Here is a 26,839-nt window from a genome sequence, read left to right as displayed (position 1 = left end):
GCAGCGCTCCCTCAGCGGCACTCCCACCCATGGCAGGGGCAGTATCAGCAGCCTGACACTTAATGGCCCTTGACGGGCTTTGCTGAGCCTGCTCATACTCCTGGCACCCTCAGCATCCTGCAGCACTAGCTCCAGAGCTTCGTTATGCGCTGCCTGGGAAAAGTATTTCCTTTCACTGCTTTTAATTCTGGCACCTGATAATTTTATTCCACGCTCCTGCACTCTTATGACACGAGACACATGAAGTATTTACTTCCCAGCACCACTAACGATTACACTGCCTTAACCGTGGTCATACCCACCCCTGCAGGTACACTCTTCTTGTCTGCAGTGGCCTGGCTTCAAATCTGTAGCTGCCAGAGGCAGGCTCCACCAGAGGGCCAGCCTTAATTCAACACCTTCTGTGTTCCCAGAAGGGTAGCATCAGGTTTTCTCTCAAGGATAACTTAACACCACTTAACAGAAGGGAAAAAGCTAGCACAAGCACTTCTCTACCTTGACATCCCTCATTCTTCTCTTTGTCAGTCTGTTTTCTATGCTCCTAATTACAGAGAGCTGCTTTTATACCCCTCCCTCCAGCTGGCCACAAGCCTTAACCTTCCCCAGGTGGCCCTGCAGTGGCCACATCCCCCCAGTTGCCACTTCTCAGCACAGCTACACAGCACCTGGGGAACGTAGCCCACCTGCCTGCTCCACTCTCCCAGGGCTGATTCAGCTCCTGGCCAGCTGAGTTCACAGGTTTACAAGAACCAAACATGATCACCCACACCAATGTACCCGCTTTACCACAGGCACAGTGCAGAAATCTCTGACTTGTCACACTCACGAGCTAACGAGACAAGGCAAACGACAGAAATGTGCTGCTCCTGTTTCACAGGGACAGAGACACAGAGAATCAGAGTGAAAATCACTTTAGGTCCGTCAGGATTTTGGCAGCAGGGTGTGAATCGCAGCTTTTATCAGAGCTTTCACCACCCTGCCTCCATGACCCTGTGAAATCAATAACCACCACTGCTCCTTCAGGTGGCCGCAAGTCTCCTGTAGGACCAGGCACAATGGGCAGCATGGGAGGCATTTCTGTTTTTTTTCTGAGGAAGAAAACACGCAACATGAACCACAATTACAACTGAATAGACACATTCTCCTAAGATTCCCCAGTGCAGCCCTTCCAAGCCAGCAATTTTATTCAGTAAAGGATTCCCTGTGGTCACACAAGCTCCTGTCTTTTGCAGCAGTTCCAGCTGTATGCATGGAGGTGAGGAAGGCTACAGGCAGCCTTCTCTTGATCTTGGTCTCTTGATACGTTCCCCTAAGGGAGCCCACAAGTGGCCGGCCCCAGCCCTTTGCAGCAGGTAGGGACAGCTGGAAGCACATCCTGTGTACGACAGCACAGGGAAGTTGGATGCACCAGTATTACGGGGCCAAAATTTGAGCGACGCAGCAAGGAGATCCATGGGTTTCATCCCTGGAGCTGACCTTGTAGGAAACATTACCCTCTTAGATATTTAAAGCCCCACATCTGAGGATTTCCTTCCTTTTCCTCAGTGTTACAAGCTCTCTCCTATTCCGCTCCCTCACCCCGCACACAGCTCCCGGTGCTCTTTCCGCTTCAACACGCTCCCAGCGGCGTTGCCACAAGCACTTTCTCCTCCGCAATTACAGGAAATTGCCTCTCCAGCATTGCTCCTCAGTAGCGTTTCAAGCCTCCTAATACCTTCCCCTCGCCTATTATTTAATTCGGCGACTGTTTACACGCACAGCTGTACACATTCATTTAGACTAAAGGTAACCGAAGCAAACATTGCTGAAGGAGCGCGCCAGGACCCGGCACGCGATGCCGGGCGCACGTCCGTGGAAACTCAGGCTTTGGAAGTGGCAATCCTCCAGGCAGGAGCCTTCCTCTCACCATGAGCACACCATGGTTTCTAAGTGACTGCAAAACACACATATTTTGTGGCGGCATTATCTATCTGTGTCGCTGACTGGGTGGAAGCTCAGTGTTGAGCTATACAGGCAAGTCTGCCAAAACCACCAAACAGCCGTCGTTTTCCTCTAATATAAGCGAGCATCTAATCCCAAAGTTAATTGATACTACTTTTCCTCAGGTTTCTGCCAAAGACACTAACCAGTCTATAAATTAAGGGAGAATGCTTGTTTTAATCTTTCCAACACATTTCAAGCTAGCACATTAGAAACCCCCTTGTGGGGCGGTGAAAAGCCTCGTCTCCTTTTACCGAGACGCTTCCCTGCTTAATTACAAAAGCATATTCCTGCAGATGAATTTTCTGTGGCCTTCGCACCTTATCAAAGCAGCGATGTTTTATTAATAGTCCCATTAAAGGCGTCTCAGAGCTGTGAGCTCTCCAACAGAGGGCTGGTTTTACAAACATGACTGCGTGTGGTCCTGCTCTGTTGCTGCCAGAAGAGGCACTTCCAAGGCCTCGCTCCACCAAAGGACCAGGCAGCACTTCGGGTTTCTTAAATCCCCTCCACTCCTCTCCTGGTCAAGTTCTTAAAAACACCTGATTTAGGGGACCCTGAGGAAGGGATGGATTAAAGGGAAACGAAGCAGCCGCCAGCACCACGAATGTAACACCACACATAGCAGTGCTTGCCCTGCCCTCGCCCTCCCTGTTACTCATTTACCGTAACAGCCACAACAATTACCCAGCTCTTTTATTTTTTTCACATATATTCAGCACAAATAACGTGTGGAACATGAGAGGCAAAAAGCAAGCCTGGGCTCACCAGAGCAGTGCTACCTCCGTGGCACGGTCAGCACACTGGGGCTGCACCGAGGCGGTGGCAGTGCCAGCGGTGACAGCAGTGCCAGAAGTGCCTCGGGTGCCAGCAGTGCCAGGGGTGCCAGCATGTCCCTGCCACAACCCCGCAGTGGTGGTGCCGGGCACTGAGCCACCTGAAGCCACCAGCCCAGCCAGAACCTCTAACCTGGCCGGCTCTGCCTTCCTCCCCCTCTCCCTCCCCCCCGTCACTTTTTCTTCTTCCTCTCTCCCTTTTCCTCATTGCCCTTCTTTTCCTCTTTGCCCCTCTTTTTTACCTTTTTTTTTTTTCTGTTTTAGCTCTTTTTTTTTTTTTGTCTTCTTTTGCCCTTTTATTTTGGCCCTTTTTTTTACCTTTGTTGGTTTTTTTTTTTTTTTTTTTTTTTTCTGTTTTAGCTCTTTTTTACCTTCTTTTTGCCCTTTTATTTTGGCCCTTTTTTTTACCTTTTTTTTTTTTTTTTTTTTTCTGTTTTAGTTCTTTTTTACCTTCTTTCTGCCCTTTTATTTTGGCCCTCTTTTTTACCTTTTTTTTTTTTTTTTTTTTTTGCTGTTTTGCTGCTTTAGTTTGTTTTTTTTTTTCTTCTTTTGCACTTTTGTTTTTTTTTTTTTTTTGCTTTTTAGCTCCTTTTTTTCCCTTTTGCCCTTTTTAACTCCTTTTTGCCTTCTTTTGCCCCCCCCCCCTTTTTTTTTTTTTGCCATCTTGCCTTCTTTTGCCCTGTGTTTTTCCTTTTCTTTTCCCTTCCTTCTTTTGCCTTTTTTGCCTCCTCTAGCTCTTTATGGACCCTTTACGAGGACTTTTTTACCCTTTCTGTCCCCCCCCCCTTTTTTTCCCCGTCCCCCACTCACTGGCGGTGCCGCTCCGCTGCCCCCGGCCCGGCGCTGCCCGGCGGCGCCTCCCCGCTGGGGGCCGGCCCGGCGCTGCCACGTGTGCCCGGGGCCCTCCTGCGCGGCCGGGCAGGTCGGGGAGCGCTCCCTTACCGCTTCGGCAGCGAGGGGCTGCCACAATCCGGCCCCCCAGACGACGGCAGGCAGCGGGGCAGAGCCGTTTAGGGTTTTTTTTTGCAGGCTTCTCCCGAACCCTGAATCGTCTGGAGGCTGAGGAAGCAAAGGGATTGTTAAAGAGATTGATAAATGCCAAGGGGCTCGGTGCCCCCCCGAAGGGAAATGGGGCTCCTCGGTGCCCCCCGAAGGGAAATGGGGCTCCTGTTCCGCCCCGGAGCAGCCGCCACCTGCTCGCAGCCCTCGCTCACCTCCCAGTTTCCCCGTTCGGGGCTGCCAAAAATGCCGTGTCCTGTGGGGACGATGATCTGGGGTGGTCTTTCTGGAAACGGGATTAATTTTAAAGCTGGGTGCCCTTCCTTAGCATTTGAACACTTGTCATTGACTTAATTTGCTTCCAAAATGAAATAAGCTAGAGTAAGCCAGGGCCCTTCTACCATTCACTATAGTATCCGTACAGGACACCTGTTCAATGCAGCTGGCCCGCTCTGATTTTCCACAGACATAAAGCATGAACCAGCCCGTATTCTTGGACAGAAACAGCAGGGATGGAGTGGCAGAAGAGGAAAGCAGGAGTCCAAAGAGGAGAGGAGACTTCTTGCAGGAGGATGAAGCCTGATGGGGGAAAGCAGCAGGTTCCTCCCTCAGAGGTCTCCCATTCCTGAGATGTTTCTGAAACCCCCCATTTGCCTTCAGAGGCCAGTTTTACACCTGCCAGGGAACAGGCTCGGCCAGATTCCCTCACCTTGTGGGCCAGGGCAAAATCTGAAGTATGTGATTTGTTGCAAACTTGCTGAAGACTTGCTAATTCAGTAACCAGCTGAGCCCTGTGGCTTGCCTGCAGGCACCTCTGCCTCTATGTGCACATGTGCAGAAGATTAAAAACTTCTTGGGGCAGTTACTGCTGCCATCTCCCACTGCTGAACAGTCCTTAAAGACATCCTGCTTCCCTCCAAGGTAAAATCACAAAGCACCGATGCTAAAAACACTTTCAGGAGTGCTTGGTGTCGCTCTCTGCCTGCTCCTATTTAAGTCATGGCAGTTTTCAACATTTTCCTTCTGGGCAACCAAATCCAACCCACAGCATGCCTTCGATGGGTCTGCATGCATTCCTGCTGAGCACGCTGCTTTTCCATGCCTAGCACATTAGCAGAAACATGGACTGACATCGCTTCTCCGAGCGTAACTGAATTGCAGTCATGTGCAAAGTGTTTTTTCCTTAAATGACAGGAGGTGGCAAATGTTATGAGATAAAACAGGGAAGGGAAAACTACACACAAGCAGCCCTCAGGGAGTGGGAAAGCAGCAGGGCTTAGGTCAGTCGGCAAGACAAAATGTGTATTTTTGTCCACAGGTCTGAGAGATGACATGAATTGTAGAAAAGGCTGATTCTTAGTGGAATGGATGTTAACCACCACGTACCTCAGCACCACCTGCTTCAGCTGCTCGACCTACCTGCATCGCCTGCCGCAGCGGTGTGCAAGCTGAGTTCCAGGTACACACACAGCCCGCTCCTTTCACGAGGACAGAGCTGTGAATAAACTGCATGATTTAACTAGTCGCGTGATTTAACCAGTCGCTCTACATACCAGCCCTAGACCAACAGTTAAACAGAGCTCTGTACACAAAGAGCCAGCATTTTTCTATTGGAGTTCAAACCTTGCTTTTAAATTGCATTTTACCTAACGTTGTTCAGAGCATGCATACAGCAGTTATTGGCACAGTATCCAGGCACCACCACAAACGACGTTCTTGTTTCAACTCCTTAAAACAGAACGTCAGGCAGCACAGGACGGCTGACAGAGGGCTCACACTGCCAGTGCATTTTGCCACGGCTGACATCAGAGGGACTCCTGCTCCCATCGTGGCTCCCTTCCAGAAGCTGCCGTATCCAGAAGTCCATTTGTGGGTTCGACTAGCTGACCGACTGCTCTGTAAGCTAACAAATACAGCCTTGAAGAAATTAAAATCCCTGAAAATCCTCCCTTCTGACTACAGGTTTGGAGACAGATCACTTCGGCACATTGCTTACTTTGCACTTGCTTTTCCTTCTTTTGGAGCTGCAGCGTTCTTAGGCTGTCCGTAATTAGCCTTATCATAAAGAAGCTTTCAGGAACTGGCAAAGCAAATGCAGGTCTTGAGAGCAAACTCACAGGTCATCCTTTCAGCTTCTGATGGCATCCTCTGCGTTGTTCTCACACGGTACTCCATGGCGAAGATTACCTTGCAACCACCTGGAGGTATCCCCAGCAGCTGTTACTTTATCATCTCCCACCACTTAGTTTATCTTTTGACAAGACAGGGATCTCCTTTGATAAGAACAAGGAAGTGCTGCTACCAAAGAGCCTCCCGAGTATTAAAATAATACATTTTGAACAGTTGTTATTCATATCAAAGCACAGAAATATTTTTAATTGCAGTGGAAAAATAACGATTCCTCTTGGTTCCACTTAGGCCAGACTCGTGCTTTGGTCTAACAGAAAAGCTGCCTCTCTGAAATGGCACTAATTATTGCATCCAGCCAGGAAAAAAATACAGATATACACAGAAATAGAATTGAAAACTACTGTGTTCAGTGGCCCAGCTTGCTGTGCCAGCATACCTCTCTGGGGCAATGCCGTGGAGAAAGTACTGCCTCCTCCAAACACAGGCAGCTACGTCCAATCTGTGCGCTGCCAGCACGCCGACCTGAGCCAGAAGGTGCCAGCACAATGTTTGATTTGGGACTAGGCAGCCGGATTTCCAGGAGGGAGGCTTGCAAGGTGCAGCTGCCAGGCAGACAAAAGCCTCCATGATACCAGAAGGCAGCAGTGTTCAGTCACCACGCAGAAACCTCCTTCGGCTCTCCTGTGTAAGGCAGGCGGAACTGCCTGAAGTGACTCCAAGCAGAAAAACACAGCTTCTTGTGCACCCAGCGAACATCCAGAAGTACAAATAATGGAGGAAGGAACCGGATCCCGTGCTCTTTTGCATGACACGCGGGGCTGCTGACACGGCTAACAGCAACTTAGCTGGCCAGGATGCAGATTGCCACCACCACCCCACGGTGGCACCTCGTAAGATGGCAGGCACCTCACCAAATTGTCGTGTTTTAACTTCTGCCAGCAACTCATGTCCACGAGACTGCCTTTGAAATTCAAAAACCAGAGCAGATGCTGCGTTAGGGATGTTGTAGACCCAAAGCTCAGCCTGACGTGGACGTGGAAGGATGCTGAGGAGGAGGCAGCTTACCTGAGTGACCGCTGCAGGACTGCTTGCAGGACTTCAGGGAGGACAACACATACGGGCTCCGTTTTAACGCCCCATGACCGAGTACAGCTCCAGCAGAAAGCTTGTTTCTTTGCACTTCGTATCTTGACAGCTAAAGCAGACAAAAGAGCAAACAATATTCTAGAGGAAACTGCCCTCTGTTGATGTGGCAGGTGCAACACACAAGATAACCAAGAAACTGGACACTTCCACCCCGTCTCCCTAAACCAACCACCGCCAAATCTCTGCTGTTGTGAACTGCCTGCTGTCCTACTTGGAGCTACAAAACAGATTATCCTGTGTGGTACAAGGAAAAATAAAGCTACATGGGTTATTTTTCTCATTCAACACAAAACGTAGGTCCTAACAATTCTTTCCAGCATCAAAACATTTTAAAATCCAATTATGAGAGTCAAAAAGCAGAAACTATCAGTTCTGATTCCTTATTCTCACCACATAATTGAAACAAATAAAAATCATTGTGACTAATGTAAGCAAAACTAACAAAAACAAAGACAAGCAGGGTGGCTGAGTAAGCAGACGCTACTTACTAAGGTATATTGCATAATTCACCCACAATTTAAGACTATTGAACATAAAACAAAAGTAATAACTATACTAGATGGATGTCAACATACAACATTAAGTTCTTTATAGGTTATTTTAAAAACAATACCAGAACAAGCATACTGGAATAATATTGAAACAAAGTCATATAAAATAATACCGCTGTACTCATTCCATGTCTCAGACATATGTAAAGGGACTACGAGGCAGCAAGGATTATAGCCTGACACAACTAACAGGGGCTGGACTAAGGGCAGCCCTACTAAGGCCAATTTCAGATAGTTCCTGCAGAAATGTCTGTGCTGATTTCATGTATTTCTGGCTGTGTGCTCCTTCATCTGTTAGAGTTACCACCCCACTGGCTGAGACATTAAAGCAAATCTCAGGAGCGCTCTTTCTCTGCTGCAATGCAAATTCAGTCACCTTGACTTAAACAGCCTCAGAAATGGTTTAAGCCAGACAAAAAACTCCTCACCCGCAATCTGTGCTAACCAGAGGAGGTTCCCTGAGGTTCCTGCTGAAAGTCACCCCTCTGCGGGCTCCAGGACCAGTGCTGTAACAGACCGGAGGGGATCTAAACCAACACAGCTGTTTCTGCAGTGATCATCTGATCATGGCTCAAGTTTGAACACAGTTTAACTCTTTCTTTTTTCTCTTTAAAAGGTGATGTGCAAGTTTTAACATTGTCCAACATAAAACTTGTTCTTACACAAAGTAAAATCCAGACAGCCATGTATTTCACAAAAATCAAGTCTTTATCAGAAGTGACCTTACCAAAAGGTTCAAATGATACCTTTAACATTTGAATAAACAGAGGTAAGGAAAACTAAATTACCAGTCATTAATGCTAAGGGGCACATTTCTGGTTTTATAAGTGCAAAAATGCTATCATCAGTATTTCTCACATATCTGCTTGAATGGTACAAAAATACGCTGCATGTTAAATAGGTTGTATACTACACAGACTACAAAATGATGTAGCGCACACATGGCGTATTTGTATCCAGTAGGCAATAAAGTTAAATAAAATTCACCTTTCTTACAACTGAGATTAAAACAGACAAAGTCCTCATCCTCATTTACACGAGGAGTTGCTGGCACTGTGTAGTAATGCCTCTCTGGGGACAAAAGAAGCACAAGAGGCAAGCTAGCCTAACGCTATGTGGTCCTGTGCAAGTAACTCCACTGCTACCATCATGCAAAGTCCAGGATTAAAATTAAGGTCAGAGATGCAGTTTAACCAAATGTGGCAAGATGGAGATCCACAGGGGAAGGAAACCCAAATAAATTTGGTACATCTCAAATCAAGTACTTAAATATTTAATTGTTGAAAGCATCCACTTCAGTGCTTACACAGCGACATGTATCCTCACATGCCTTCATCTGTCTCGTTAAGAAAGATCTGAAATCATCTAACATGAAAAATACTGCTAAGTCTATTCATAAAACAGTATTCTATATTTTTATTTTTCAAACAGCAAGTGACCACATTTAAAATGCATCATTTGCAAATATAAATTATCAAACTATTAGTTTAATTAAAAATAAAGCAAAAACATAACTTCCCTTAGTATCACAATACATAGGAGGGTAGTATGAACCCCAAATGACTAAGTTAATCATAAGAAAACAGTAATGTCAAAAGTGATGGAACTCATTAAGTCACTTAATGAATAAATCAATCCTAATAATACAATACCATTCACCATGATTATGTAAAAAAGCAATCTTTCATTGTATTATACAGATAAAACAATCCAATCCTTCATGCCACGTTTTGTAAACCATGATATAAATTACACTCACAGTCAAATGAACAGATAGAATAACTCCCAAAATATTTTTAAGTTGCTTTTAGGGCAGAAATAAAGGCAGAAATAGAATCATCTAAAATATATCAAGTTTAACCAAAAAATTCATTTGGTCAAGCCTGCTATCCAAATAGTTTTGTTTCCTGCAAAACTATTGTCTTTCTGAATTATGAAATTTATATGTTTCTTTTACATATTAAATGTCAGATGTTGAGTTACATTAAATCCTTTTATACCTTGTATCATTTTTGCCATGAGACCCAAGCATCTTTCGCGTACGTACACACACACACGCGCAGACACACACACATTTTATCAGGGAATTCCTCATTTCACAGGTATAAAGACAGACTCCTGTACTGATTTCTGTCAGAAACATAAGGAATATACAACTTTCACACTCTTCAGGTTCCTACAAAACCATCTCTTATTTATGTACATACTTTTACTGACGGAACTCAGGTTACGATCTTTTGCCTAATAATAAAGGGACGGAATAGATGTTGTAGGATAAAGAAATATTGTATAGTTATTAATATAAACCTATTATCCTAAATTTATCCATACGGATTTTTTTAATAGTTGAAATACAAAGAAGGCATATGGACTTCAGCAAAATAACACTATATCAGAAAATGCACTGTAACAGTGTTCCAATATATATATCATCAGGTTTTTCATAACACAATTTCTTCTGTACACTAGATTTTGTATTAATTTCTGTCTTCAAATTCATCGTGTTTCCAGATCCAATTCAGCACTACATAGTATGCCTTCAAAAGAAAAGGAGGTCACTTGCTTTATTGAATATTCCAGGTTGCCTTCCAGACAGCATTAAAAGAAAGACAAGACTACACAGACAAAGTCCAGTATAATTCATTTCTGACAATGAAAATTTCAACCCCTCATACTGTTGCAAAATTCCTCCTACTGAAATGCTTTACTACAATAATAATAAAAAGCATACATTACATATAAAAGATACCAGTGTACTAAAAGTGACAGAAGTGGACTAGCAAATCCTTCAAAGCACATATTATATAAATGACTAGCATTTAAAAACATTTTTTTTTCTATAAAATGTAGGTCATATACATTTATAAATTGGGATGGGGGGGTTCTAAAGCAGTGATGACTGTGTTCAAATAGTTTCGCTGCTCTGTACAGTCTAATACCTATTCAATTCAAACTATAAGTTTGACGTTGATTTATCAGAATAAACTCATCTCGTAGCTCATAATTTGAAAAATCTGCAACTCAAATGAACATGTGACTTGTAAGTTCACTGCTTATCTGCATATGAAATACAAAGAGAGCTACTCCTTTCTACTGGAGGCCCAAGTCTCATCAGTTCAATATCAGGACTTAAAGACTCCAAATTTAAGTAGAGGACTTGTCAGGAATCAGCACAGAAGCAGAATAGTATCTCTCATCCTTTAGAGACACAGCTATTCAACTTTTGCAGTCTTCCTCCTCTTGCAGAAGTGCAGCCAAGCCATTCATTTCTTACTCAAAGTGTGCACGGATGAAGCCATAGATCTAAAGACTGTCCCCTCTGTGTCTGAAATTGTGCTGTGTAAACAATGTTATATACTCCAGCAGGAGGACGTTTGAATTTATTTATAAAAAATGATTAAGAATATTCATTAACTCAAGGCTAATAACTCCCAAAGGTATTTTTGGAACTTATCCTTATGCTACTTGTAAAGTTAGCACTGTCATGTATTATTGCTTACAAACAGTACAACATCGTATGCCTTCTAACAGAGCGGTACTGTGTTCAGTTTGTTTGTATTTACAACAGGGTTTTTTCTTTCTTCTTTAAACAAGCTATAAAAAACATTACATACTTTACAGACAATACAAATTTCCACATTGGTACTCAATTCAAACAAATGGAATGCATAACAATAATAAACATCATAAAGGAAGACTGACATAAGTCCTTGATTGTCAAGACACATTTATATTTATATATAAACTCTAACTGTGCAGAATCAAAGATTCAATCATAGGTACATCCTTATTTGATAAATCATATTTACAGCATGATATTGCATAAAAAAATAAAATAATGTTGTTTACACAATATTACCTTTCCATCCATTGGATTAAGGAAAGCAAGAAACAGCTCTTAGAAATGTTGCTTGCCTCAGTTTGTGTTTCCTACCAAAAGGTACAATTTTAAAAAGGAAACATAAGGTTCTTTAGCAGAGTAGAGCAAAAGCGACTATAAATGTATTTCCCTGACACAAAGCAATTTAAAATTGAACAAAGGTTTAAATTTTAACTTAACGACATTTCCTTTCATTAGAAGTAATACTTCTTAGTACTTGCCCTTTGCAAAGTGAGTTTTAGCTAAATGCATCACATGCCTAACATAAACATGCATTACTGCAAGTTGAATGAACTTTCAAAGTTACAAGGCTTCATCTCAGGAGAACATTTAAAACTAGGGACGTGTAACATCATTAGCTTGCTTCGGTACCAACCATGTAATTTGAAAGTTCACATGTATACTGGTACCGATGGCGTATTTCTGCCTAATAAAACTTCCAAACGTATTCCCAGGAGTATTAGGATTTTCCCTGCAATTTGTAATGGTATTAAAACAAACAAACAAAGAAGAATAAAAATCAAAGCTCTCAAAAACCAAGAAAATTTAGTTAGCAAATATGCATACATAAAGAAATCCAATGCTGCAAAATGCAGAGTGAATTCATCCAAATATTCTGGTTCATTTCAAATAGTTACTACATATGATACAAACACCATAAAAATAGTCTGAACAAGCATGGAATATAATGTATATGTCCAGGTGGAAAGTTTTCATAGGAGAACATGAATACTTTAGAATAAACTCCAAAAGTTACAGTAGAACCCCAATAATTCGCAGCAGTGACTTAGAAACCCTTCACAAATGACAATTTTGAGAAGAGCGAAGAAGCAGGCAATGAAAGCAAGGATGTCACGTCACAAAAGGTACTTTGTTCATTTATTTTGACAACTGTAATTTAGTTTTCATTGTTCCTTGTACCTCCCAGTATACTGATATGTACAGTATACTCGGGTGAAGCAGTAGAGTGCTACTGAGACGAGACCTCGCTCCAGTACTTTTTGGAACGTTGCAGAGAGGTGGGGACAGACCATGGGGGATGTATAAACTGATCGGATTAGCAGTCAGCGAATTAGCAAGATTTTACTGTACTTCTCAATCAACAATGAAAAGCTCCCTTCACGCAAAAAACTGACAAGTACAATATAAAAATAATGCAAGTGTTAATTCATGTGAAGAGTTTGTTGTCCTATTTTCTTCCTCAAATACCTTTTTCCTAAAGACATACTAGGAGACACAAGATCATAAAACATAATTCCTTTATCATCCAATTTAAATTATGCTGTTATTTGTAAACCAACATACAGGGATACACATTGTTAATCCTTCTCCCTAGACCTTGTCGTTTATGGTTAATTCATTCCCAAATCAAAAGCAGAAAACGTAACTGGTTATTAGTATACCATCACAAGCTGATTCCTTCATTGTCTGTTACATTAATGGTAAAACATACCAAAGGACTCATGCTAAAAGGGACACTGTCAAGTAATTTAGGTCCAAAATATGGCCTATTAGTATGTGTCTATATATATAGACATATATGTATATATATAGTTTGATAGTAAACATTATGAATTTCCTCTTTTTTTTTTCCTTTTTTGAAATCATCATCGCTCTATCACTAGGAGATAGCCACAAAAAATTCCATCGTGCACACACACATGGTGCCTGCATGACCTTTAAGAAAGAACCTCTATTGTTAGCTCTGTGCAATATAAATGCTAACCCCGAACTCATGCTGACCGACTGAACAATATCAGTACAAGAACAGAACAGAAAACCAAAGACTTTTTTTTTCCCCGGCTCTTTTGGACATACATGGAAAACTAACAAAAACAAACACTGACCAGGTCAAAACAGAGAATGTGCATCTGTAGCAGATTAGAAGCAGCAAAATAAGAGCAGTAGAAAATGTTATTAAATAATGTAATTATTAAAAAAGCAAGAGCTTTTCACACAGAGAAACCTTCCAGAACTACATACAGAGTCTTTCCAGAATAAAAGGCCATGTACTCAGGAAATTATAGCAGTATTTTTGGTTAGCTCCTCCATCACAGAAAGCTTCAAGCATCAGCGGATCAAGTATTCACACCACCTCTTTAATTGTGCATGTGCGAGAATCCTACAAGATAGTCCCTGTGGGCTAGGCTGGGACTTCACAATCTGTCCTAAGGCACAGAGGATAGCTGTAATGGCTCAGCAGCAGACTAGAGAATGAACTGCGACATAAGGAGTAACATTTTCTCCAACAATTCCCATTTTGCTCTGGGGAAGAGCAAGTTCCTTCCCTCCATACAAGAGCTTACTCACGTACCCAAGCAGCAATCCATAAGTGTGAAGATGGCATGGAGCGAGAATTACTCCCTCCTACTCCTCAATCACTTTTTCACAGCAGAGGATCAATGCAATAACTATTTTTTTTCTTTAAATAAAGCTGAATCAATCTGCTTAGGGAGAAGCAGGCTTTATATTCCTTTTACCTCTCGGTTGGAACAGACTAGTACAGTAATAATCCTACTTTTTTTTTTTATTTTTTTCTTCTTTTGGCATTTGCTGCTTGTTATATTTAACAAATAGTACTATTAATGGTCACCTACTTGCAACAACAGGGCACTAGAACAAAGATGTCGACACAGTATTATTATTCAGGCAGCACAAGCTAAGATGTCATGGAAATGAAACAATGAAAACGAAACATGCGTAACAAGAGGTGGCTTCCTGGGGAATAGGGGCCATATTTATTGTGTCTATGCAAAGTAGAACGGAAAGTCAAAAAACCCAAACTGATCATAACGGAAGAAAACAGAGACATGGAACAAATTGAAATTATTCTTTCAAATAAATTTCTTTACATGTATCATTAATAATCCAGAAGGAATTAACTATTCTCCCTTGATGCTCAATTCTTAACTCTGGGCCAAATACTCAGACCAAATTACTGGTAAGTGATAACATGCAGAAACACCTTCCTTATATCATACACAGGGTCAATGAATCACAACATAATCTGTTTCCTTATACAAAAGTACTAAGTGAGAAGTTTACATAAATTGTATTTCCTGTCCATGTAGGAACCAAGCTGTGGGTTACAAACAGGCCTTCTCCCTGAACTGTACCAAGCAAAGTTAGTGCTTTAAGAGCGAGACCACAAGGGAAACGAGAGAGAGGGAAATTGGCTTCCTAGTAATAAAAGTCAAGAAAAATGTTGCTACTGTTTTGGGAAGAGGTGGGGACTCTCGTGTGTCCTGCTCAAGTCCCTTCAAAAGACAGCGTATATCTTAGCCCCTTGAGGTGCAGCCTTTTCTCACAGCTGATGGCTTCATCTGAGAAATATCAGCTAGCAATAGTGCTGTAAAAGAATGTATGCAATCCTATAAAAAATACATATACATACATACATATATATATACACACACACACACACGTGTTGTGTGTGAGTGCGTTTTTCCCTGGTTAATCAGCCTGTATTAGGCTTAAACTGCCTTAAACTACCAGACAGTGTCCCTTTAGGGAAGGTGCAATATAATGAACATACAGTTCAAAAATCTGTAAATTGTTAACTTAAACTACACAATAGTTATGCTACTCAAATCTTACCACCTTAAAATGCACACAGAACTACTTATCGTACCATACTGCATACATCAAGACAAAGTACTATTCAAAAAAACATATTCATGGTACAGGGATAAACTTTGTAGTTTATTTATATTGTGAAATGCAATGAAAACTTCTGATCACTCATCTATGCTGAAAAGAAATCCTTTTCACTAACATTATCCAATGGTTTTGGTTGGCAAAATTGTAATGACTTTCACCAAGCAAACTCGAAAAAGACATATGGAATCTGAATGCCCACTTCTTCAGCTTTTGGGGATACTTTCATAAATTTAATGAGCTGAATTGTCAAAACTCTAGACAAAGAATTAAAACAGTTTTTACAGAAGCTCAGAATATTCGATTTCAATGTATGCTGAAAGTAATCGTTGGAGTTGTATGAGATGAAAATGATGCAACCATATCAAACCTAAAAATCTAGAATGGTTTTATTTTTTGAGAAATCAAATCTATCAAATAAACTAAGTGCTCTATGTTAATCATTGTGAATATGTAGGGTAAGGTACAATTAAACTTTGAAATCTTGGAACACACAGTTTGTGTAAGCATTACGTAATTGGGAATGTCATCTACAGAGTATTTTAACTAAAACTTCAAAATCTTGGTATCTGTGTATGAAAAAGTCATTAAAAAGTTACATCTAGATTCAGCTGTACAAAGAAATACACATTACTTCAGGAATGAAGTAAAGGCATTAGCAGTTATGTATTTTGCTTAAAAAAGTGTTTAAACAATTTTAAATTAATTAGACTTTTAAATAGTAGAGTTAGTCTACCAGAATTTTTGTTGTTTTTTTTTTTTTTTTTTCCCTCCAAACACAACTCGGGTAATGCAAAGCAGAAACATAGGGCATATGGTCTAAAATTATTTTTAAGAGAGTTGGAAGAAAGATTATTTTCCTAGAAAATGCCATCTTTTAAAGCCTTATTTACTTGACTTTGAAACTTATAGTTTATTCTGTGTGTTTAATACATGTTGATTCCCTGCTGAAGAGCAATGACTACACTGACAAGCTTAAAAATGACAATATGAATAGTATCAGACAATAAACTGTCCTCCCAAAGCATACAAGGAAACCAGTAAGGAAGCAACCATGGGGGAAAGTCTTACCTGGGGATTTTGTTTATTTTAATTTTCATAGAAGGTAAAATAATTACTGGATTCAAACAAGTGAATAATAACCTGCCTTTGATAGGGGCAACAACATCAGGCAGATCAATGACTGGTGACTAACCATTTAAAAAAAAAAAAAAAAAGGAAAGAAAAGAAAAAGAAAGCAGTTATTGGTCTTGCTAATATCAGCTTACTTTTGTTTTAACATAGCGCTCTTAAAAGCTGTACAGAACTCCATCTTATACAGAGCAACCCCCTTTTGACAAATGTGTTCTAAAGTGCCAGTATTATTTACAAAGATTTCTTAGCCAAAAGTCTGGCCTGTTGTGGCATCAGGTGAAGAAGTCATCCCAGCTCTGGTATCATTTACATTCACCAAGGGAAATTCTGGGAAATCAGCACTTGTCCCTGGTCCCCGAAGGTTCACCTGTCCATTGGCAGTGCTAAACTGAGATGATATTCCAGCTCTTGCCCCATGGTACTGAGCTCTGAAGGGCTGCTCAAAGGAGCTAATTTGATATGCTTGATGAACAGGCTGTGCCTCTGCTTTCTTCTGAGAAGTTACTTGATCCAAGAAGTCCTGGGTAGAGGAGGAAGAAGAATGATTTGCCTCATCACCTGAAAAGGGAAAAGGGTGCTGCGAATCACCAACCATTAGTCCAAAATGAGACTTGTCTGGAGTTGTTCTTAATGGAGAGTTCATTCCCGATCGAAAGCTATTGACGGGGATAGACGTGTAGACCTGCTTCTCTATGGAAGGAAATGCTGGCTGGGTTGTAAGAGTCTGGTTATCAGTCACAAAATTAAGGCTCGGGTTGTTCAAATAGGCATCATTTTGGCTAGTTCTGTCCAAAGCTTGTTGTAAAAACTTTGAATATTCCTGTAACATACTAGCTTTATCTGATGAGGAAGCCTGAGAGCTTGTTCCAACTGTCTCAGATTGGGTGACCTCAGACACTTCAGACGAATTGATTGATATACTGGAGGTCACCTCAGTATCGGCCACGCTGAAGGATATCTCATGCTGTCCGTTAGCCTTGTGTGAATAATGATCTAACAGAGTTTGCAGTACCTCATCTGGAATGACATTTTTGTCATGGCTACCTTTAATTTCAACATTCAGTGCCTGTGTGTCTAATATGGAGGCTGTAGCAGTTTCATCAATGACGCTTGCCACAGCCGCCTGCGTAACCGAAGGCTGAGATGCTATGGTACTTACATTCAAGGCATATTCTCTACTGTTGTTACTAGCTGCTTGTAGATACCTCTTTTTCTTTAAAAACTGCATTGCATCATCGTAGTTAGTGCTGCTGTGTACAGGTTTACTGGGCCCTTCTTGTAATGTGTCAACTTGATCAATGTCAGCATTACCTTCAGAGTCCAGTAAACTCTGTTTGTCCACAAGATCAAAGGCATACTTTGAAACCTTGCTGTCTTCATATGTAGATAAAGGTGAAATGGTTTGACTTTGCTCAAGTGGCTGTTTCAGACTCCTTTTGCTGTTAACTTTTTTGAGAACAAGCTTGGGTGGGTGTATTTCTCCAGAATTTGCTTCTTCTAAGTGCGTCCCGCTGACAGAAGAATGGGGCATCTCAACAGCATATTCCGCTACCATATATTCATCTTTTACTTTTGTACTAGCAGAGTACAAAGGCAAGTAGTCATTTTTGTCCTTCTTCTGTTCGGATTTATCTATACCGTCCTTATCTCCAGATTTTGTTTTCTCTGTTTTCTGCCTTTTCTTCTTTGGCAAGGAGCTGTCTTTCATAGGCGTAGAGAAACCAGAATCTTCCTCTGATGGCAAAAAGCCAACTTTGGTGGCACTTCTGTTCGGTTTCTTGTCACGGTTCTCATGGCACATACGTTTATGTTTCAGCACACGATCAGTTCTGGAGAAATACTGCAGAATACACATATATATTTAATTAGAGAAAAAAAAAAAAATTAACACTAAGAAAGGAAACTAATTCTAGCAAATTTACTTGACAGTCTGTCCACTTTACTGACTTCTAATGATAGCGTATATCAATAAAATCAACTGCAGACAGCTGCGACTCCTGTGCATACAGACAGCTCACTGTAACTGAAAAAAAAACAAACAACACGATTCTTTTGTATGTTTATTTGTATATGCAAAGCTACGGTATCTGGAGAAATTTCCCTGTGTACTGCTTGGGAACTGACTGGTATTTTGCTTTCTAATTGTGAAAGACTTCACTACAACATCTTACCTGCAAACAATATTCACACTGGTAAGGCTTCTCTCCACTGTGAGTTCTTTTGTGCCTTTCCATGTGATACTTCTGAATAAACCTCATACCACATTCATCACAACGAAATGGCTTCTCACCTGATAAAAAACACGTAGCAATATTAATCTAAAAAACCATCGATGTTCTTCCACACAATTACCAGGTCAAATATTACATTCTCTAATAGAAGTAATAAGGAAGATTTAGATTGTTGCTACTGAAAAACAAATTATGGCTTGCTCACATCACAGTTCTCCCAGCACTCAGGAGCTGATGCTTCCAAATTACTGTAAATCTTTACACTAAAAAAATTTAAAAATCCACCTTTAAAATGATTTCTCCCGTCTTTCTAATGCAGGTGCAAATATCTGCCTTAAACCTAACAAATGAAGAACCACAAAAATAACCTTCCTAAATAATTTTCAGGGCAGAGGACTATCTAAAAAATACCTTAATTCTCTCACCAACTCATTTAACTCAATCCTATCCCATCTAGAAGATAATTGTGTGTTTTCAAGCTGTTGATTTAGATTTTTGTAGGATACTCTGTATTTTCAGTTGTTTCTTTCCCCTTATCTGTTTGTGAAATTGAAATAACTGCTCTGAAACCAATTTACTATTTTGGTTGGAACCAAAATTCATTTTAAAATTGCAATTAATTAAAAAAAAAAAAAAAAAGGGAAAATCTCTGTAGCTGAACTAACACAGGCAAATAGGGTTTTGATCCTTTCAGAACATGCAGTAACTGGTTTTACTTCCTTTAACTTTTGCCTTACATTTTCCTTATGATTCATTTACTTTCTAGGTTTCTCCAACAAAACTGAACAATTCCAAATGTGTTGAAAAGTCAGTTTTGATTTTACAAAAGTTCGCTATTATTTATCAGAACTCATCCTGAAAAACAGTCATCTTTCCCCTTAATATTTACTAAAAAGTCTTCTGAATTGATGCAGTCATAAGGAAATATCTTGGCAAAATCAGTCAACATCCTTTGTTCTGGATGCTGTCCTGCAGATTTTTGGGATATAAAATATCTATCTTTTGTTTCCAGGAGTATGCAGACTTATTTTTTTCTAAGGTAGTTTTTTTTTTTTTTTTCCTTAAAAATTAATTTACTAAATAGCATTACCAAATTATTAATGATAAATAAAATATTAATTTTATTTCATTATTATTTTCTGTTTAGAGTGGATAAATTCAGCCAAATCCTTCTATAAATGGAAACACTATTGATATGACTACACCTTAAAATAAGATGTCAGTACTTATAGAAACTAGAATGGAAAAGAGATGCCTCACCCACATGTTTGCTCCTTGTCAGATCATTAATGCCCAGAGTTTCAATTCTTAATTCCAAGCAACTTCTAAACCTCTCTCTTTGTAAGCCTATACCCAATTTTCAGTTATTAGTTCTTACCTCTCCGTGTGGCTTGTCAACCAAACCTTTTCTTGGATGAAATAATTCCAATTTATTCTCTCCTAGATCAAATTATCTCCCCTCCTAAGATCTTTCACAGCTACCATCTTTGTTTTTTTGCAGTCTCACAACCTCAGCATCCTCTCTCTTCTTTCACTTTTGGTCCGAGACCAACTTTACCATATCTTGTTTATTAATAACCACCATAAAATTTTGATCTTTTCAGCACCCTCTATAAATTGTAGCACCTACCACTTAATCCTTGCTCATACTGTCTACAAGTAAATCCTCCTCTCTGGCCTATTCCTTTCCTTTCAAATTCCAGTTTCAGTCTTGCCATGTTCTCTTTATTAGTTAGGCATACCTACTACTATGGTGTTTTACTTGCACCAAGCCTCTTCAGGCTTTGTCAGTCAAATTAAATTCCCTGTTTGCACTTTTAAGAAAGATGAGGCAAGAGTTTTAGGTCTTGATGTTCTACTGTTATACACCAATCCCTTCCATTCCCAAAGACTATTACTTAATCCTTTTTAGTTTATGTTTTATTTTCCTTTTCTCCACTATTCCACTTGGTGCTTCATTTAAATCACCTCCTTAGAACAACTCTTGTTATGTTGTCTGAAAGTCTGTTTTCAGTCTCTTAAACTCTTCTCAGAGCAGCACAATGCTGGTTGGGATGCAGACTGTCCTGAGCCTCCACAGAAGCTGAACCAAACCAGAGAAGCGAGACAGCTCAGTCCTGCTGCAGTGCAGAGCAGCCCTCCATGGAGCTCTCCTGTATCCCAGGGAGGCTCGAATGCATTCTGCTTTGGGGGTACACTTACCTTCAGCCTCACACCCATCTCTGTAAGCCAACAGTCCCAGAGTCCTTAACAAGCTGGCTATTTACTGGCAAAAGCCTAACTGCTATCTATTCCCTTTCCTAGGCTTAACTGGGCTTAAACATTTTTTTCCCTGCAGTGTATTCCCACCAGCGATGGTGAGACGGCAGAGGCGTACCTCTGGCAGCAGCAGCATCTGTGCCAGACTGGGCACCACTGCTAAACAGCTTCCATACCCCAGGGGTAGGACAGGAGCAGGCTGCGACTGCTTGTTTTGGAGACCTTATGGGGACGTTATCAGGGCACTGCTGGCCATGCCTCAATAGGAAGAAAAGTTTGGGAATACTCCCCTCAACTAACTAGTACCAGACAGCAAATCATACTTTCCAGGAGAATTCCAGAACACTGGAAGTAAATTAAGACACATTTTGTGAAACTGATACCATGCTTAATTCTTGTTTTAATCTTCATAAGGAAGATAGTGTTAGAAAAAGATTAAAAATTAATATGAAGATATGCATCCTGTAATACTTTCTTCCTAGCAGAAGCCTGAAACTTCAGGTGCATTCTGAATTTTTGTTGTACTTTTAGAACAGGATATATTGCAAATGGAGCTCATTATTAAAAACCTTCTGGTAACATAGGGAGAATCCAAAATATATTTTTCTGAAATGCATTGGTGACATAGGAAAAAATCAGTTGTAGGAAAAAAAAAAAAACATTAAAAAAATAAAATATAATAAAATAGTTATATACATTATTTACAAAAGCAGCCTATGTTTTGCATCTAGACTGGAAATATGTTACAAGTGAGCAGTAGAACTATTTATAAAGCATGGCTGCAACAACTGTGTGTATGAAGTCTTTAACAATTATAGCAGCAAATCTCCAGGGCAGTTTAAAATCTAAACAGACAAAATACAAATGATAAAATATAAAATAAGACAATAAAAAGCAGCATGACAGAATATTAAGGCACTTGAATGTTTAGCCACTAATGTTGTTTTCTTGTTTGTTTGTCTTTTTTAAATGTAATCTCTTTTTTTTGTGTGTGTTTAAAATGGAAAGTAGGGTGGCTTACAGAATTAGGACACATGAATGCATGAGTGGGTAACATCTATGGATACATTTATAAGCAATAATAAAGCAGATATACATGAAAAAAAAAAAATCTGCTATCTTCATGAGCCTAGTAAACTCAAAATATGAAATTATTTGTGTGCCAATGACTGTTCATTTTCTCACAACTGAAATGGCAATTTTCCGTATCATTAGTGACAAGTTCAGCAGCAAGGATCTAAGCACTGCTGCCCTCCTCTATATACAATTGTTTCTAGAAAGTGAATTTTGTATTAATGTAATGTCTGCTTTTAGATGCAACTATTTAATTATTTACACAGAATAAGGCTGTTCATTGATTGCTTCCTACCTCCATCGTAACACTTCATTCGACAGCGTGGTTCAAAGAACCGAATTCAAATCAGACTGGAACTAGTTGGAGCACCTCTAAATTTAGGGCTTGTGAGAGGCATAAAATAGGGTTTCTATGTATAACTGCCATCTTTGATTCTCTTAAAATAATGAACTTGAAAATTTGATAAACATCTTTAAAAAATAAGAAGCATATGTTATTCATTGGTATTTTGAACAATGTACAAAACCTGGTGCTAAAACCAGGCAGAGATTAAAAATGCAAAATAAAACTAAAAAATACAACAGAATTTATAAGGAATATTTCTTAGAGTATGAGTAATACAAGGAGAGCTTTCCTTTACTTCCATCAAAGCAAAAACCATGGACCATGTGGTCTGACATGGAGGTGTTCACCTCCATGTCAGAGAAGCAAACTGAAAATTCCCCTTTTCTGGGTGGGTTCAAACATGTAGTTCTGCAGAACAGAATACCACTAAGCAGACAGCTATGGCCCAGGAGTGAACATATTGTCACATCGAAATGAAAGCACAGATGGGCACACAGAATGACAATTAGCTATACGGGGCCAGGCCCTAAAACAGAGCTCTAGTCAAATACTTACTAACCAAGTGAACTTCAAAAAAGATTTTTTTTTTCCTTTTGTTTGTTTGTTTTTGATTGTTTTTGTGTGGTTTTTGTTTGTTTTGCTTGTTGTGGCTTTGTTGTTGTTTTGTTTTGTTCTGTTTGGGGAGGTAAAAAAATAAAATCCGTGTTTTTCTTTTTTTTTTCAGAATAAGATGTATATATCCATTAACTACAATCTCACTGAAGATGAAAGATGTTTGTCTACTGGAAACTAGCTAAATAAAGTAGGAATTACTCTACTGGAAGTTGGGTCTTAAATGATTTCTCCAAAGCATTTACTAGCTGTCATCTAGGGAAACATACACAATTCAGCAATTTAATCACAATCACTGATTTTAATTTTTTGGGAAACAAACAGACTATGCCTCTGGGTGCTAAGGAAAGAGGAAAACATAGCTATCTAAAAATTCAGATAACAATACAGTTAAGTTGTTAAATGGCAGATCTTTCTCTGCTAGACAAAGACTTAAGTATATAAGAGCTGAAAAATAAAAGTCCCACCAACACCAGACCCAACCCTGCCTCCAAAGCTTACAATCAATGCAGCGGAATTGTCATTTGAGCTAGAAACTGAATTTTAAAAGATAATCAGATGCAGTTAAAAAAATATTTTCAGTCAAGTGTTAATTAACTACATTGCCCAGACTCTCATTTTCAAAGCCACGTACAGGGAATAATCATCATGGAGAAAAAAAAAAAAGAAAGAAAAAAAAAAAAACACTTCTGAAAAATGTGGAAAAAAATTGCCTTTTCTTTTGGGAGTCAGGGGCAGATATACAGACAAACGAGAGTAAATGAGCGTTCTTTTCAAGAATAATATCTACACAAAGTGAAGGCTGCATGGTTCACCAATTCAGGGCCAGAGGAAAGACTATGAACAGAACAAAGACTTGGGACAGAAGAATGGAGGACTCTTCTGTGGCTGACTGGCTGAAGGAAACCTACTTAGTCTGGACTCATGGCAACCTCGGATACAAAAATCCCATAAACAACAGGGCACTTGTGCATGCAACTCCCTGTACACTGCTCTGAAAATTCATTTTGCAAAGATTTTTCTCCCTCTCGACTCTTACACATGCACACACTGCACTGCGTGTTAGTAGCTTTCATATCCACTTAAATGCTAGAGCCAAGAAACACTGTGCGCATTCACCAGCTCTGCTTTTCTGTAAAAGAGGCTGAGAAGTTGGCATCTAGTCCAAAGGGACCATATTACAAAATATTTAAAGAGGGATTGAAAGGCCATGCACCAAAATGCCAAAAACCCAATGAAGCCAAACCTGTTAAAGAATGTGGTTTTGTGCGGTGCAACAAGATAAAAAATAAACATGTGTAAACTTTAACTCTCTTTGGCTTAAAAATTCAGGCCTTACTTGACCTACGATATTTTTAAGCTAAAGCTCTTATTTTTAGAACAGTTCTGAATTAAACCTTTCAAAAAAAAAAAAAGGTGAGAAGTAAAGCTGATACTAATACCTTTGGGGTTCGGCATTTTGGCCATTTTAGTCCTGGCACTTATCCATCAAATTCCAAAAGAAATTAATAAAAAAAGAAAAATCTACCAAAATATGATTTGGAAATCCCTGTTGTCCACGTTACATTGATACTACAAAAGATAGAACTGCTTAATAAACCTTGTTTTTAAGGAACGCACAAACTTCAAAATTTGTCACTCTGGGATTATTTACAGAGACTACTTTCAAAATCGCTTATTACAGTTTATACCACTTTACAGCCACAGAAAAGTGGAACACATTGAAAGCACAAAGGTAATTTGTTTTTTAAAGTCTTATAACATTTGTTAAGTCAAAACAAACTACAACAGGGTCTTAGGCTGCATACTTCTTATCCAAAATCTTGCCTGAGTGGGGAAACAGTTTTTAAGCACACTAGCAAAGATACTCAAGGCACTATACTCACCAGTATGAATCTTCTCATGCCTCTGTAGCAGGTACTTCTGTATGAAACGCATGTCGCACTGACTGCACTGAAATGGTTTTTCACCTTGAACAATATAATTCCACATCCATAAGTTAATAACTACACAGTGTTGTTTCTGATAACTACTTTTGAGGATTATTAAAATCTTTATAAGAAACCAGCATCTGAGCAAATTCCAAAAATACTCTAGTACCAAAAAACATTAGCCTTACTAAGTATATGAACTCCAGAATTGTTTCCATGATCCTAAGAATCACATTGAGACTAGCATGGAAGAGTGATCTGAAATGGCTGTAACATCCTCATGAACAAGATCAATCATGATGCTGGCATAAGACTGCATTCAGGATACTGGCAAGCTATTATAATGGTAAGTACCTTTTTCACTTCTCCGAACCAGAGAGATACCTCATCAGGCAAATAAGCAGCCGGAGCACATTTTACAAAGGGGTCAATTTTGGCACTTAGGCTACAAGTCAACCCATTACTTTCTGATAAAGAAAGAAAAGAAACCTTGTAAACAGTTAGGTCTTAAGTTGATTAAACATACGTTGATTTTTTTTTTTCCTGGTATTCTTTTGACACTTTGGTGCATGGAATCTCTAAGCTTAGATGCCAAGTTTGCTACAGTCTTAAAACTGAAATCCGCATATAGCTGAAAACATTTTAACATAAGTAAACAACCCTTTATATAGCAGAAAAGACAAATTTGAAGTCAAGCAGTACCTGTATGAATGAAGACATGTCTCTGTAAATGGTAGTTGGTTCTAAAGGCAGCATTGCAATGCTCACAAACATGAGATTTGTGGGTTTTCAGACCAAGTGATCCATCCTCATTTATTGTAAGGATCTATTTTAAAAAGAGTAAAATTTGTTCTCACACTACCCTCTAAAGATGTCTTATTAACTACAAAAAAAAAAAAAAAAAAAAAAAAAACCAACATTTTTTCGATGCAGAAAATTTAAATATTTCAGGTAAAACAATGCTAATTTCTATAAAGCTACTTCTTAGGCTTTTAGCTTACATTTCCAATTGCAGTCCAATCCAACTTGTGTCTCATTGTACGTTAAGAAGTATTTCAACAGGACGGAGGCAAAAGCATCTCAGAAAATCAACTTAGAGCTTCCCTACTCACAGCTGAGTCATTTTATATGCTACTGTTTACTTTGTCCGTCTGTTGGAAAGGACGCGAAGTAACCAAACCACCTCTGGGCAGTGAACCATGGATAATCACATTTTAAAGTAAAAGTGAAAAGTTATGTTCTTTTTTTCAAATCATTATTGCAATTTGCAAAGTAACATACAAATTATCCAGGATAGTCATACAAATTACCTATATCTACATATATCAGCAATCTTGGAGACAACATTGTATTTTAAAAACTAAAACCCCAAAGCCAAACAACTAAGAAAATAGTATCATTATTCTCCCAAGGTTTTCACTCAATAAAATATTGCTCACTCAATATACATGTTAGAGCATCTCCTTGACAAATTCAACGTTCTACACTCAACTGCTTTGGTGTCAAAGCAGCTGTTTTAATATAAGTTGAAAAAAGTAATTGAAAAAAAAAATTACACCATATCTTATTCAGTAAAGCTCATTACAGGTTTGCTCTAATTTGTCAAAAAAAAATAAAACAAAAAACCCACACCCAAACTCTCTATCATCTCTGGCAAGAGCATAAGGAAACCAGTAAATAAATTACATTTCCAGAAGTCTTACTTAACTGAAAACAGAGCTATAAAGAAGCGCTTAAATAACCTTACATAAAACATTTAGTCCCTTGTTATTAAAAAATATAAAATAAAAATCTGCTGGGGAAACACATCTGCATTTTGATTAGCTATGATGTTTAAAGTTTTATGATAATGATAGCGATGAGAAAGGGAGTCAGAATAAATGAAATATCTCTGCACAGTAGCAAATACTATAGGATCTACTTAACAATTTTTAATTTTGCTGCATCAAAAAATCAGCAAGAGTGAAAGTCTCAGCTAGCAAATTCTTGCGCATTCACTCTGAAGGACAAGCACATTCATACGTTTGTAGGGTTGGTATGTTACAGCTCCAGTAAGTCTCTGATACAGACAAC

The 26,839-nt window shown here is 39.5% G+C and overlaps 2 protein-coding genes across 7 annotated transcripts in view; both read right to left on the bottom strand.

Annotated features, from left to right (window-relative positions):
- The window catches only part of SLC12A8 (solute carrier family 12 member 8), a 53,177-nt gene extending 49,498 nt beyond the window's left edge, over positions 1–3,679 (bottom strand). Inside the window, exon 1 of one of the 4 annotated variants that reach the window (XM_084523719.1) lies at positions 3,627–3,679. The gene's annotated coding sequence lies outside the window, so the exon portion shown is untranslated. The other 3 variants (XM_084523716.1, XM_084523717.1, XM_084523718.1) reach the window with 3 other exon arrangements.
- A 6,497-nt stretch (positions 3,680–10,176) lies between these two features.
- Positions 10,177–26,839, bottom strand: part of ZNF148 (zinc finger protein 148) — a 38,234-nt gene continuing 21,571 nt past the window's right edge. For 2 of the 3 annotated variants that reach the window (XM_084524494.1, XM_084524496.1), the window contains 4 exons: positions 25,469–25,592; positions 24,722–24,805; positions 18,485–18,603; positions 10,177–18,153 (listed from right to left, as the gene is read on the bottom strand). In XM_084524494.1, the coding sequence (XP_084380620.1) occupies positions 16,558–18,153; positions 18,485–18,603; positions 24,722–24,805; positions 25,469–25,592 (1,923 nt within the window). In that variant the 3' untranslated portion in view covers positions 10,177–16,557. The remainder of the gene's footprint in view (positions 18,154–18,484; positions 18,604–24,721; positions 24,806–25,468; positions 25,593–26,839) is intronic. The other variant, XM_084524495.1, reaches the window with a different exon arrangement.

This window comes from Aythya ferina (assembly GCF_964211825.1).
Source record: "Aythya ferina genome assembly, chromosome: 6".
NCBI lineage: Eukaryota > Metazoa > Chordata > Aves > Anseriformes > Anatidae > Aythya > Aythya ferina.
Note: the sequence above shows the minus strand (reverse complement) of the source record. Positions and strands in the feature narration are given on the sequence as shown.